This window comes from Acanthopagrus latus, chromosome 4, assembly GCF_904848185.1.
Source record: "Acanthopagrus latus isolate v.2019 chromosome 4, fAcaLat1.1, whole genome shotgun sequence".
Lineage (NCBI taxonomy): Eukaryota > Metazoa > Chordata > Actinopteri > Spariformes > Sparidae > Acanthopagrus > Acanthopagrus latus.
Genome location: NC_051042.1, coordinates 9,437,243 through 9,451,953, shown reverse-complemented (window position 1 = coordinate 9,451,953; position 14,711 = coordinate 9,437,243). Strand labels below are relative to the sequence as shown.

The 14,711-nt window shown below is 39.8% G+C and overlaps 1 protein-coding gene across 4 annotated transcripts in view; it reads right to left on the bottom strand.

Moving 5' to 3' along the window:
• The window catches only part of ano1a (anoctamin 1, calcium activated chloride channel a), a 77,549-nt gene extending 63,992 nt beyond the window's left edge, over positions 1-13,557 (bottom strand). For 2 of the 4 annotated variants that reach the window (XM_037095134.1, XM_037095135.1), the window contains exon 1: positions 11,427-11,924. In XM_037095134.1, the coding sequence (XP_036951029.1) occupies positions 11,427-11,490 (64 nt within the window). In that variant the 5' untranslated portion in view covers positions 11,491-11,924. Of the gene's footprint in view, positions 1-11,426; positions 11,925-13,463 lie in introns of those variants that run through there. The other 2 variants (XM_037095137.1, XM_037095136.1) reach the window with 2 other exon arrangements.
• Positions 13,558-14,711: the final 1,154 nt, after the last annotated feature.

Genomic DNA, 14,711 nt, shown 5'->3' with positions numbered 1-14,711 from the left:
TCTGAGCCGCTATTCTACCTGGTCTGGCTGTCACGATAGGCTTTTAGCTTCCTGTTGTTAATGGACTATTTCAATGTGTGTAGCTCATAATCGCCTGTGGCCTTTTTATGTGAAGAAATACTTGTTATAAACTATTGTGTAGTGCACCGGAATCAATTGTTTTCCATCCTCTCTTTCGTTTGGTTAATGTGCTCTCCCCCTGTTTTTGCAGAACCTTGTGTCCCTTCTAAAATTTTCCACTCCATTATTACCCCCCACACTACAATGACCTGCATAATTCCATTTCTAATTAACCGCATTATCTGGTAGCCGACTCCTCGCAGATGACATGCCAGCCTATACCTATTTTTTATCCCTTTTTAAAGCCATAAAACAAAATTAGTTTTAAAATCTTTTTTTCTTAAGATATGTTCCCTTACACTGCCAATACCATGCCAATGCCAAAAGTATCCACTTTAAGTGTATTCAATAATGTGATAAAATAGGATCATTTGTGCTTAGAATTGATTTTAGGTCATATCACCACCACTATTCAACATTTTATCCTGTTAGACTTTTGCTTGAAATTATTGTCATAATTAGCATATGAATTCTGAATCTATGCTTCTTGTCTCTCGCTCTTAAAAACAGGGTAGTGGTAATAGCTAGATGAAAATCTCAAGTATCAAATGTTGATCACATAAAAATACCACTTTCATATGTCTTATACCTGCTATTAGGTGTAACTAAAATCTGTTGAGAGACTGAATGCTCAATTTCCTCTGAACTGCAGTCCTTGTCACTGCTGCTGGCTGTTTAAAGAGTATACCAAGATGAGATCCCTTGCAGGCTCACTAACATATGACCAATCATTAGTATTGCTGTTATTAATAAAATGCAGTATTGTAGTAATGTAGTGACATGTAAAATTGGCGAGTGGATTTTGAAAGCATATATGCAATATATCGAGGCTTGTGCCACATGAGATATATTGAAAGACTATATTGCATACATCAAGTAAAAACTGTCATGTGAATGTTCAAAGCTGTCAGCATGTAATTTTCTTTGGAGTTTCTCTCCTAATACCCACTTATAGCAGACAGTACACTCCCGCACTCATACAGAAAACTCTCCATGTGTTTTTGTATTAGGAGCTGAGGGAGGAGACCATGGAGAGAGCAAAAAAGGTGACGAGTCCAAGTGCGCTGAGTGTCAATAAAAACAACAGCACTGGATCGATCCTCTGGTAGTTATTTTGATTTTGCAAGGGAGACATTGACCAAAATGCGGCAAAATATGCCACAAAACCATTGCCACAAGAGGTAGTAATACATTTGTTTGTTCTACCACCTGAAATGTTGTCGACTACAAAACAAAGAATGCCGCAAACTTTGCATGTCCACATCTCCACCTACACCAATGAAAATATCAAGGGAACCACCCTGGAAGCAAATGACTTTGTTGGCTTCTGTGTTTGCTAAATCAGTCACATGTGAAAAAAGGCCAACATGAGAAGAGATCACGACCGCAGTTATAAAACATATCGCCAAAGACACGGCCCCAGTTAGTGTCGTGGAACAGCCAGGACTCAAAAGTCGCAATAAGACACAAAGTGTATGATTTGGCTGGTTGCACATTTTTTTTGCAGAGAAAGTTCCCTACTAAGACATAACTAACTAAGACAGCATTTCATAATTTGTCACATGTAATTAAAAACTGTGTGTGAGCATTTCATGATTTTTTTCATGCAATTATAGTATATAAGTATATAAGACAGTATTTCATGATTTGAAAATATGGCCACAGTAGGGAGGCCTTCCGGGCCTTCATTTATTTTCATTTGGTAAAAGCTTATGCGTGCAGCTGCCTGGTTCAAAACAAAAAGCTAAATTTAACTTGACTGTGATTTTCCCCTTTTTGCATGCAAATAAAAAAAAATAAATAAAATCCAATAGAAGGGGCTACTTGAATCATCACACCAGGACTGGGAATTGGCAAGGACTTCACGATACTATACACATCACGATACATGGTTTTGTCATATTATTATATCATGATACACTGCAGTACAATGATATTATGATGTATTAAGATATTCCGCATAGTTCACTGAAAATCTAAATACAGAGCTGAAATACATGTTGCTGCGTCTGATCTGGGTTGTCTTAATACATCACTTCACATTATATTGATAATTCAAGTGGACCAGCATGCTGGTAGAAGCTTTGCCTTTTGGCAAACTGATCCACGGGGGTTCGCAACACATCTAACACGCAGACCACTGGGTGACATCCCACAGCGCTGCACCACTGGATTTGTGAATGTACCAAAGATGTTTACTTATATCAGAATGTACCCTATTTTGTCAGCTGTCTGGGCCATGCTGCTTCCTGCTTCTCTGCCTCACTCATGCACTCCGTTGGAAATGGCACACAGCAATTCAAGACAACTTGCCATACTGTGACATCTACAGAAGTGGAGGTTGTAGGCTATTCACAACATTTAAAACATAAAAATAGATATTGTGATATATTGATGTATTAACTTTCTAGCACAGCCCTACATCATACTGGTGTCATTTTATAGAATAAAATAGAATAGAATAGAATAGCCTTGCACTGTGGAGGTACAGCGAAATTTAGGGTTCTCCCACAGAGCCACCCGTGCACCACGAAAAACAACAAAATAAACAAGAACTAGCATACAACAAGGATAAAAACAAGGAAAAGCATACATTTAAAAAATAGAAATAGGATAAAAAAAGCAATGCACTTTTATGGGATGTGTGGCCTATATTTATGAAGCAGGTTGAAAATGTTGCTTATAACTTTGTAGCAACTACTGTATATCAAAGCATCACAATGAATTTGAAAAAGAATCACTGGCACCTTTTTTTGGCTCTTGACTGCTAAGCTAAGACGTAACTACAAGTTCAGACAGGATGGTGACTCAGGTGAAGCATACAGTAAGCACAAGAGAACACAACAGGGTTGTTTTAGCCCTGGAGATTGAAATACCTGATGTAGGGCTGCGCAATATGGCCAAAAGTGTTATCACAATATGTTTTTTTATATCGATTGATGTTGATAATTATCACAATATATATTTAACAATAATAATAATGTTGAATTTACAGTTTTAAGAGTGTTCTCTGCAGGACAGAACCCCAAACAAACTGAAACATTAATTATAGTTCATAAAATACAATTATTTATTGTCAGAATGGATAGATGACTAACAGAACAAACCAGCCAAATGGCTTTATGTTAAACACTGAATAAAAATACCAAACAAATTGCTTGTTTCAAACGTGTCTCAAACATTTTAGAGGTAGTATTCTCAACTGAACACTGATTAAAGAAAATAGTAAAATAGTTAAATGTTGGGGATGATTATTCTACTGTATTCTGTGAATATTGCACATTCTTGAGCTTGCAGGTAGTTATTCGGTTCAGCTTCATCAGCTTCCTGTTCTGTAAGACCTGATGTGGTTTGGACGTGTGACCAGACCACATATCAGCGGTGGTCGCAAAGTGCATGACATCTCTCAGCTTCTCCTCCACCTTTGCGTACAGCTGGGGGACTGATGTTTGGAAAAAAAATGTTTTCACCCAGACAGAGTGTACTTAGCATCCATGGCAGTCATTAACTGTACTTATAGGCATCATATCTTTAGTGGTACAGTGAGTAATTGTGCTGTTTATGTCTTTGCATCGCTTCGGTTTCTTCTCATATAGGGTGATGGCTGAAAAAGCAGCTGCGATTTTTGGTTATCGAATTGAAGTTTGACGAGTAGAAGTAGTGGGGCTGATCTGTTGGCTACTTGCGGGGAGCCTAACGCTAGCATGACAGCACAAAGTCATGCTTTCAGAGTACTGTTTGGGATGGTACCTGTTGAGATGGTGGAGGAGGTTTGTGGTCGGCAACGCATTTTGCACCTAACGCTGGTGTCTCCTTTGTCTGACTTCAGGCAGCCGAACTATTTCCAAATAAGCAAAGTGGTATGACCTTTCTTCGGTTCAGTTTCTTCACCTTTGTTAATTGCCTCGCACCCATTTTCGCTAGTTGGACCGCTCATTTTCTTGTATTGGCTAGACACAGTCATTCTGAGTTGTTGTAAGAGGGAGGGGACGGAAACATGCATCTATCACAATTGCATTTGTTTCTCTGCTGTGCAATTGGTTGATGGTGGAGAGTTTTAGATAAAGGAGAACGGATTCCAAAAAAAAACTGTATCGAAAATAAATTTCATCTTGAAAATTATCAAGATCTTTTATTGCCCAGCCCTAATGTGATGTGATGTATTAGGACTGGCATTACAAGTCTGAAGCCCTCTTGCGTACCTCATATAAACACAGGCATGTATCTTTCACCATATCACAAAATAGTCACTTCAGTAATATAGACCACATTGAAAATCTCTAATACTGTTCTGTAAAACCTGAAAATAATCTTAAAGTTCGAGGCTTCAGAAAATAAATGCAAGTCACTTTGGCCCTTGAGCTGGTAAAAACAGGTAAAACAATGCAAATTAGCAGATGTAACAAGCTCTCTGATTGGTTATTTGCTCAGGGTTTCAGACCCACAACAGCTCTGCCTCCGGCTATTGTTAAACATCTTGTTAACAGTTTCAACTTGTGGTAAGTAGGAATGGAGGAATGCCAAACTGGCTACAGCTCAAAAAAGGGAGTGTAGAGAGTGACGTAAAACTAAACTCCAGGTTCGTGATTATAAAGACAGATTTCACTTCTACAATTCAGAATGCAAAGGGCGAGGCAGTCCTTTTTCTCTGAAATTAATAAAATGATCAATAATAATGCTCTACAGTTGGGTGATATGTTAAAAAGCCAGTATATTTGGGCAAGTGTGCACCAGCATGTACAGTGGACGGGGAATTCTCCTCCCAGCCCACTGCGCTGCAGACATTTTCATCCAGTGCAGTTATGGAGGAGCTAGTTTCAAAAAAGGACAAAATTACAAAATTTTTAAATCGGACACAAGTGGCAAGCCGAAGGACCTACCTGAAGCAATGTGTCGTTTCTGCAAACATATGGTACCGACAAAGGACTCTTACACTGCCAGTTTTTCAAAAGCATATGTGAATACACAATCCTGCTGAGTACGCTGTGCTCACACTGAGAGCAGCTTGGCTGTCGTTTCTTTTTACATTAATATCAGGAGTCTACATGATTGCTGTGTGATTTTGGTGGACCAGATATTTATTCTGTTTCAATACATTTGCCTTCACCTTACCCTCTGACATCCACAGTCTTTAAGATCATTTCACTTGAACATTAGAGCCCAAAGTTTAATGCTACACTTTTTAATATACATCCTCGAGATCTTGATGAACTGTTGGCCATTTTGCCAAGACCACTTAAATATAAACTTGTAGGTATGCAACACTTTGGTTCAGTCACCGTTGTTCATACACTGAGAGGTTCACTGAGAGTTTAATCTTGTAGGTTACAGTGGTTTTTGGGTTTCAGTATTTTACCCAAGGACACTTTGATATGCAGACCAGGGGAATTAAACCAGCGACCTTCTGATAACAAGACCCTGAGCCACAGCTGCCCCTTAGACATTAATGAATTAGTTTACAAATCAAAGTATGAATCTGTTAATAAAAAGACTACATTACAAGGTAACTCATTAACGTTATATTTTAATGGCCAATAAAAAGAGGAATTAAAAATAGATTTTGCAAATGCAATTTAATATAAATTGACAAACAAATGATGGAATTTAAAAATCTCTTTGAAAATACAGTTTAAAAGAACAAAATAATTGCTGGATTCAGAAACTGAATTAAGAATACAGCTTTTAATCAGGCATTTAAAAGGGCAATTTTCTATCTGTATTTCCTTTTACTGGCTGCTTTTCCTTTTCCTATTAGCTATTCCATTTGCTCATTCATTTAGCCTCTCAGTGGAGCCTTTTTGTGACACTTTGGTCCTTGAGCTGGTAAAACCAGGTAAAACAATGCAAATTAGCTGATGTAACAAGCTCTATGATTGGTTATTTGTTCAGGGTTTCAGATCCACAACAGCTCTGCCTCTGGCTTTTGTTAAACATCTTGTTAACAGTTTCAGATTGTGGCAAGCAGGAATGGAGGAATGCCAAACTGGTTACAGCTCAAAAAAGGGAGTGTAGAAAGCCAGGATGCCAGTGATGTAAAACTACGCTCCAGGTTCAGGACATCTATAAAGAGAGATTTCACCTCTACAATTTAGAATTCAAAGGGTGAGGCAGTCCCTTTTCTCTGAAATTATTAATATGACCAATAGTAATGCTCTACAGTTGGGCGATATGTTAAAAAGTCCATCAATCACAGATTGACAGTATATTTGCGCAGGTGTGCACCAGTATGTACAGTGGACAGGGAATTCTCCTCCCAGCCCATATATATATATATATATATATATATATATATATATATATATATATATATATATATATATATATATATATATATATATATATATATATATATATATACATACATGCATATATATATATATATATATATATATATATATATATATATATATATATATATATATATATATATATAAACTCTTACATAAATACATTGCCAAAAGTATTCACTCACCCATCCAAATAATTGAAATCAGGTCTTCCAGTCACTTCCATGGCCACAAGTGTATAAAAGCAAGCACCTAGGCATGCAGACTGATTCTACAAACATTTGTGAAAGAATGGGTCGCTCAGTGAATTCCAGCGTGGTACTATGATAGGATGCCACCTGTGCAACAAGTCCAGTCGTGAAATTTCCTCAGCCCTAAATATTCCACAGTCAACTGTCAGTGGTATTATAACAAAGTGGAAGCGATTGGGCCCCTTAGTTCCAGTGAGAGGAACTCTGAATGCTTCAGCATTCTAAGAGATGTTGGACAATTCCATGCTCACAGCTTTGTAGGAACAGTTTGGGGATGGCCCCTTCCTGTTCCAACATGACTGTGCACCAGCGCACAAAGCAAGGTTCATAAAGACATGGATGAGAGAATTTGGTGTTGATGAACTTGACTGGCCTGCACAAAGTCCTGACCTCAACCCAACTGAACACCTTTGAGATGAGTAAGAGCAGAGACTGAGAGCCGGGGCTTCCCATCCAACATCAGGGTGTGACCTCACAAATGCGCTTCAGGAAGAACGGTCAAAAATTCCCATAAACACACTCCTAAACCTTGTAGAAAGCCTTCCCAAAAGAGTTGAAGCTTTTATAGCTGTAAAGGCCTGTCACAGTTTCGTCATAATGTCAAAAAATGGAATTGTTTATATTGCCACGCCTCCACATCACGTCAGGTCGGCTTGCCGAGCAGAAAAAAACACATAACCATGTTGAAGTGCTGCGAGTCAACCTCCTCTAACTTAGCGACTAGCTAAGCCAGTAGGTATTAGCTACAGCCAGCCAAACGACAGCATGGTGTTACACCATTCCTGTTTGGCTCCCGGACCGTGGTCGGCAAGCACGGGGGAGATGATTTCCTCCAGGGCCGAAGTTTGTGTTTACCTTCGGGGGGGAACCCCTTTCACGTGTTAAGCTGGTCGGGAAATAATACCAGGGAGCTTTGCTGTATGTGGAGGAGCCGTCGCCTTTACTCACAGCCAAACTGCAGCCTATATTGTACACTTCATTGCTCTCGCTACTGCTACTATGCTTTCGCTCCTCCTTCCTCTCCCAATCATTCACTGTTAAGTTGACAACATTCGCGTTGTCGACAAAAAAGCTACAGTTTGCAAGCTATTAAGTTTCCACCTGACTGAAGATATAAGTTATTGTTACATTATGTTGTTTTAAATTTGACAATGTAGTGTGGTACGTTGCGAACAAAGGTCAGATATTATATTGGATAAAGGTCTAGTCTAAAAATGGCACAGCAACCTGTGCTTTAAAAAAAATAAATGTAAAAATCAAGAATTGAATCGAACCGTGACCTGCCAAACTGTATATATATACATTTATATATATATATATATATATATATATATATATATATATATATATATATATATATATATATATATATATATATATACACACACACGCAGGAATGCTTGATTTCCCAATTATCTGTAATTACGTAGGTATAGATATAATCTGACAAACGTCTGGGAAGACAGCCGGCACCCAGTATGCATATTAGGTTTGCTTTGGCAATAAAAGATGTTGTCACTGTAAATCTTGCCACTAGCCTACCTGTCTGAAATATGACTCTGGCATGTATAAGGTTCTCATTTCCATTTAAACATGCACACTGAGTGTGTTAGCATTGTCAACAGGTGAGGATTTCTAACTTTTTTTTACACAGATCATGGAATAATCAGCCATTTCTAATGTACATGCCCATTGGAGGACAGATTAAACAGAGACTTCCAACGAAGAGATAACATCTTCATGAAAAAAACCTAGAGCAGTCATTTGCTTGTTGCCTTGAGAACTGGGGCTGGGGATCTGGGGAACAACAATGTTTCAGCAGCCATGACTTTAATACCTGCTGCAGTATTCAATTGATCAGCTCAAGTCAGTGTTAACACTTTGGACATGCCACTTGTTATAGAGAGGTAGTGTACACTGAATGCATCATAAATAAATGAAGATCTAACAGGATGTAATGGCATCGGTTTTCTGTGTTGAGTTAATGGGTAACATGAGCTGCACACTCTTGCACAACTCAACCACAAATATTCATAACATATATTACAAAAAAAGCGTTTTCTTTTTCTCAGTTCTATGAGTCACCTATGAACATGTTGTCTTGTTCAGGAGGACAGCTATAAATCATCTCACTGGCATACACTATAGTATATAATGTATGGAAAAGGAAAGTCCAATGTAGAGGTTTTTAAAAAGAGGCTCAAGACCCACCTTTTTAACCAGGCTTTTAATTGAAATTTAAATTCTTCTTAATTCCTTTATGCCATGCTAATCAGAGCACTTTTATTTATTTATTTACTTATTTATTCTTTTATTTATTTATTCATTTAAATCATTTTTATTTTATTTTATTTTATTTTATTTATTTATTTTTTCTTTTACTGTTTTAATCTCTCATATTTTACCCTTTAGTCCCTTGTGCTTTTAGCCTTTATACTTTTATGTTTTAGTCCCTCGTGTTTTCAGCTTCTATGCTTTTTGCTTTATTTTACTGTTTTAGTCTGTCAGTTCTTAATCTCCAGTGTTTCCTCCTGGGGGCCTGCCGGGCTGGGGGTGGTCTCTGGTCTGGCCGCAGGGGGTGCTGTCCCATGGACGGCTCCGGCCCGGGTGACCAGAGGGCTCTGCACCTTGGTGTGGGGCCTCCTGTCTGCCCGGGTTGGGGTGGTCTCTGTGGTGGTGCTCCCTGTGGCCTTGGCCCGACATCTCTCCCGGTGTGGCTGGCTCCTGAAAGGTAGCTTTCTCCATGCACCAGGTCTCGCTGTCCAGCCATGTGTCTTTAGTGACAGCTACTGTATGGGTGTGTATTAGTGTGTGTGTCCCCGTGCATATGTGTGAGTGTGTGTATCACTGTGTATGTCTCTGTCCATGTCTGAAGGGGTGGGAGGGTTTGGGTTCTTTTAACTATCTTCTCCTTTTTTTTTATTTTGCTGTTTCTATTTTTCTGCTGTTGTTTGTTTATTTCTGTGAGGCACTTTGAGGTACTTTTTTCTGTATGAAAAGCGCCATATAAATAAAGATTGATTTGATTTGATTTGAATCAATGAGCTCATGGGGCAGTAAAAGAGTGGGATATGTGGACAAACTGTGTTATAACTTAAGCATTATTTCCGCGTTGATTCATGTCAACTCGAGCATAACATAACATTTACATTCAAAATGGATCAAATGTTTCATGTTTCATGTACAGTGTCCCATGTGTAGTGACAAATCTAAAAAAGAATTACTCACTTTACTCTTTTGGTTTACTTCTTTCGTACATCTTGTTTCTTACAGCAGGAGACCGCTACACCCCACTGTACACTATCTGCTCTTCCACTTTAAATATACAACAAGAAACATTTCTGCATGTATTTAAATAACTAGACCCTTGTCATATATTTTGCAGAGATGTGTATTTACAACACATTAACCCAACTGTTTCCAAGTATGTTTAAACGTAAGAAATCAGTAATTTATTCAAGGCGATGGTGTGTTTCACTTAGTCACATGTCACTATAACCTCCAGGGAAACACATGAAAAATGTGCTATCAGCTCTGTTGTTAGTTGCTTGAACTTAACACTCAGCAGGACTCACAGCCTGCCAACAGCTAACTAGTGCTCATTCTGCTGATGTCAATGCGGATTTGCATTGCCGTCATGGTTTTATCAGCCTTACATATTTTTCGAGGTCCCTCCAGCAAGCCATATCAGACTGAGTGGATCAATGGACCGGTAGTGAAAATAGTAGCAGCCTCTGATAGTAAATAGTGTTGACAGAGCTCTGTGGAGTAGGACATAACTATAGTAACTGAAGATGTGTTTCATGTTCCTCTGTAATCAGCATAGACAGTAGTAGTCAGCCAAATAGTCAGTTCTATTTGTGATTTGCTAAGCAACAGTATGTCAGTCCCAGGCAAATGTTCTGTCATCCTCAGCAAGGGGACAACGGGATGCCATCCGTCTTGAGGCATTTCAGCGCTTTGAATATATATATATATATATATATATATATATATTCTTGAATAAATGGGATGTTTTTGTAAGGTGTTGCTTTGTTTGATTAACCGTTCAAAAAGATTGTGGTTCACTGTGATTTTGAGTCAGTTCACCTTAATTTACACGGCACTTCCAAATTTTTTGCACATGTGCACTTTGAGATGTTGATGCATTTACAAATCTCATTACCCATGCAGAGAGTCGGAATACACATTTGCAAATTCCTGAACACAATGCCAAATCTGATTACTCGCAAAAAGTTGAAGATACAGACACATTTCCGTGTAAAATGCTACAATAATGGCATCTGTGAAAATAGTTCATCAACCAATAATCAACATTAAATTAAGTTGTTGGGTTTGTTTATCACACATGAACTATGTTCACTGTATTGAAATTGTATAGCTACTTCAACACAGAGTGAGCTGAAACAAGGTTATATGTGTATAAAGGCAATTATACACTCTTAACGGTCCCTTAAATGTTAAGGTTTGTGACAAAACAGGACGTAAAAGAATAAAAACCTAACACCATGTGTATACCAGTCAAAACGGCCAGTCAAACCCGTCCGCACCTTGGTGTAAAAAGTCAATAAAACACCTGTGCACCTGTGCGCGTTACATCAGCCGCATCAATCCACCTAATCCAACTAAATCAACAAGGATTTCAGATCAAACGCACGCAAAGCTTAATATCCTCGCCACGTCTTTGCGAGTGCGCACAAATCCTCAGGATCAAATTCAAATGTTTTCCTCGAAATCTGGAAATAAATCTGGGCTGGAGCGCTCTTACCAGGTTCCTCTGCACTGCCGTGCTGTTTCAAGCTCCCAGCATCTCCATCATCTTGTCGCTCCATTGAGGTTAAATAGACTCTCAGGGTTCCCCCAGAGCCAGATCTACAGTGCTGTCGCTCTTTGCAACAGCATCTATCCCTCCGTGTGCTTCGCGGCTTCACAGCCTCCTGCGCTGTTGCATGGAAACGCTGGACGGGAAGATATCACTTACTCATTCTTGTGGAAGACTGGTAGGCTACTGCCAAACCGTTCCCGGTCCAATTTGTTCACAGAAACTGTCGTTGAGCCGACTGTATCCACGGGGTATTAATCTCAATAAGATGACTGCAGAAGCGAATTCAGGTCTCAATAAATACTGCCTACATGACATTGTGTGTCAGAAAAAGACTCTTCCATGCTAACACATCTCCCCTCTGTGTGAGGACGTTCCATGTCTAAATGAGGTTCTCCACTCACACAAAGTGCGGTGGTAACGCGCGAGGAAGCCCAACAAAAATCGTGCCAAACGGTCTAGAATTGTGTTGCATTCACTGCCTACAGAAAACATGGAAATATGAGTTTTCTGTCTTCTCTGGCCAGAGCTCATCCAAGTCTGCAGTTGATAGACTAAGACAACAACAGCTCAAGAACATTCAGTGCCTCTCTGAAGCCCTACAAGACTCTCCCATCCAGGCTCATGATGAAACAGTTATCTACCTGCTTCTCGAGAGAGGAGTGTGTCGTGTTTGGCTGCCTTGATTACCTGGAAACAGGTTAAAAGCATCCGGATGGTTCAGTTCTGTATTGCAGAGAGACCTTCAGAACATGGCTGTTTATAATATTATCAAACATCAATTAATTGTATTATTATCAAACAAAATATTCATTTTTCTGAAAATCAGATTAGCGTGGCTTGAATTTGATGCTCATACACAGAGGAACAAGCTGGGGCTAAAATAATGGAGGGTGTTTTGCCAACAGTATTCTAACAACTGACCTGACACCATCCTTCTTCAGATGCGGTGATACAGTTATGTATTTACATAAAGCCTATAGGGAGTATGTTTGTTATGTCTTGTAAGGTATGAAGTTTGTAAGCGGTGGTATTTCCTATGGAACCTGAATGCCTCAGCGCTCTCCAACTCGAGCATCACTGGGCCAGCTGGTGCCGCCTACTCGCGCTGGGGTCTTCCAGTAGGCGCGGGGTGAGATGAGCGCACGAACAACTGTTGTAGTGGTCTCGCGTAAACGCAGACCACATCACGGCAACCAGCAATATAAGATTAAATACATTTTTTTATTTTATTTTATTTTTTTGCAACGACTGTACACATTAGCGGCACTGAATCCTCAGTTTGACGCAATTCCTCAACCCACATATTTTAAACACGCCGCTCCACTGAGCGCATCCTGTGGAGATCCTAAATATCTCCTCTGCGACATGTCCCAGAACAACAGCGACCAGAAGGAACTGGTTCCTTTCCCTTTATCGGCGCAACTATCTGTTACACTGCCTGTCGGCTGTCAGCTGCGAGGACGCGCTCCTCGGCTTGGTGAGAGAGAGGGAGAGATATGGAGAGCTCATTACATTCATGCTGTAAACCAGAATGCCTCCGCACAGCCCCAGCACCGTGTCAGTCGCGAATGATTTCAATCCTGTCGACTGCAGATGCAAAACAATATTAAGAGAAGGATATATCCACATGTTACCCACAGAGTAAACAGGGAGTGGACGCCGTTTGGTGAAATTAAATAAATGAGGAAACCTCGCTCAATAATGTGCCCCAGGACACGAAACATCAATCAGGCTGTAGTAAGCGAACTTGTCATGGAAATCACCTCTAATTAATGTCACATAAATAACGCTGTTCTTTACCGTTATAACTAATACAAAAACATTAACGAAACAGGAGGCGTCATAAGGATCTTTAAGACGAGACAGCTGTACCCAGAGCTGCCATTTACGCTCAGAACAAATGAATGAAACCAGAGTAAACAAGGGCAGATTTCGGACTAATAAGGAGATCAACGTGTAACATATGAAATGGATATTTACCTTTTTCTCCGGAGTTGAACAGAGGCCGTTTGTGTAGAAGGCATAAAGGAATAAGTGCAGGTACTGGCCAGGTAACACTTCCCACTCACCTGAGTGCAGACGGGCGGAGGAGGAAGTGCTTTTGGCCTCCTCAGGTATAGTCTCTCCTCCCACACAGCAGCTCTGGGAGAACATGAAGCCATTGGTTGGTTATGCAACGAGATAATGTAAATACTTGGGAGTGCTGGCTTGGCCAAATGCGCCAGCCTTTTATTTTGGTAAGTGATCTAATGTCAGCATTTATTTCATGTATTTATGTAGTGTCGGTGGAGCAAAGCACACAGTCAGTCTCCCAAGCTGAGACAGGCATTCCAGCACAAGCATGTGTGGACTTGCAGTGAACTGCCCAGACACTATCACGGTTCCATTTTCCCCTCTTAGTCTGAGGAAAAGTACTGACACCCACAGTGACAGGCTCACAGCGAAGCCAGTCTTTCAGACAGAATACACATGTGCAGAAATGATTTGTCAACTGCACGCACCTGGAATGCATTACGTGTCTGGGAAAAAAAATGCATTAATATTTGGCTCCCTCTGGGTGCATTTTCCCATAAGACATTCATATTAACATGAATGAAGTGGCTATGTCTCTATGCCGTCACTTGAGGTCAAAATGGGGGGCCTTTTGGACACGTACCTGCTTCCTAGTACTGGATACTATAGAAACATGGGACTGAGGTGATTACAGATACTAATCCACCATAAACACTGGAATGACACTGATCAAGCTCGGACTACCATTAACCTGGACGCAGGAGGAACATTTAAGTTCTCATTTGAACTCTGAGCCAAGCTGGCCTGGAACCAGTCATCTGTATCCCTCAGGCAACACATTTAGAGGGATTCTCTTGCAACAGTAATACCTGATCTGCATTTAATCATGGTATTTGGACTCAGATGTATGATTATTTTTGATTAATACTATATAAATATTGAATTATAATATTAATATAAGTAAAAGTAGGAAAATAATTCTAAGTACTGTTAATATACTGGTAGTTATTCACAGCAAGAGGTAGTAGTAGTAACTGCAGTAGCAGCAGTAGTAGTTTGAGAAGTGTTATTAGTATTGCTGGTAGGTCTAGCAGTAGTGGTAATAGTATAATTAGAGGGCTGCAAGTCAAAAAGTAACCAAACTTGACTGAGGTCAAGTCAAGAGTCTGCTGTCAGGCCACAGCGTCACAATGTTTTGCAACCTGTTTGCTCCTG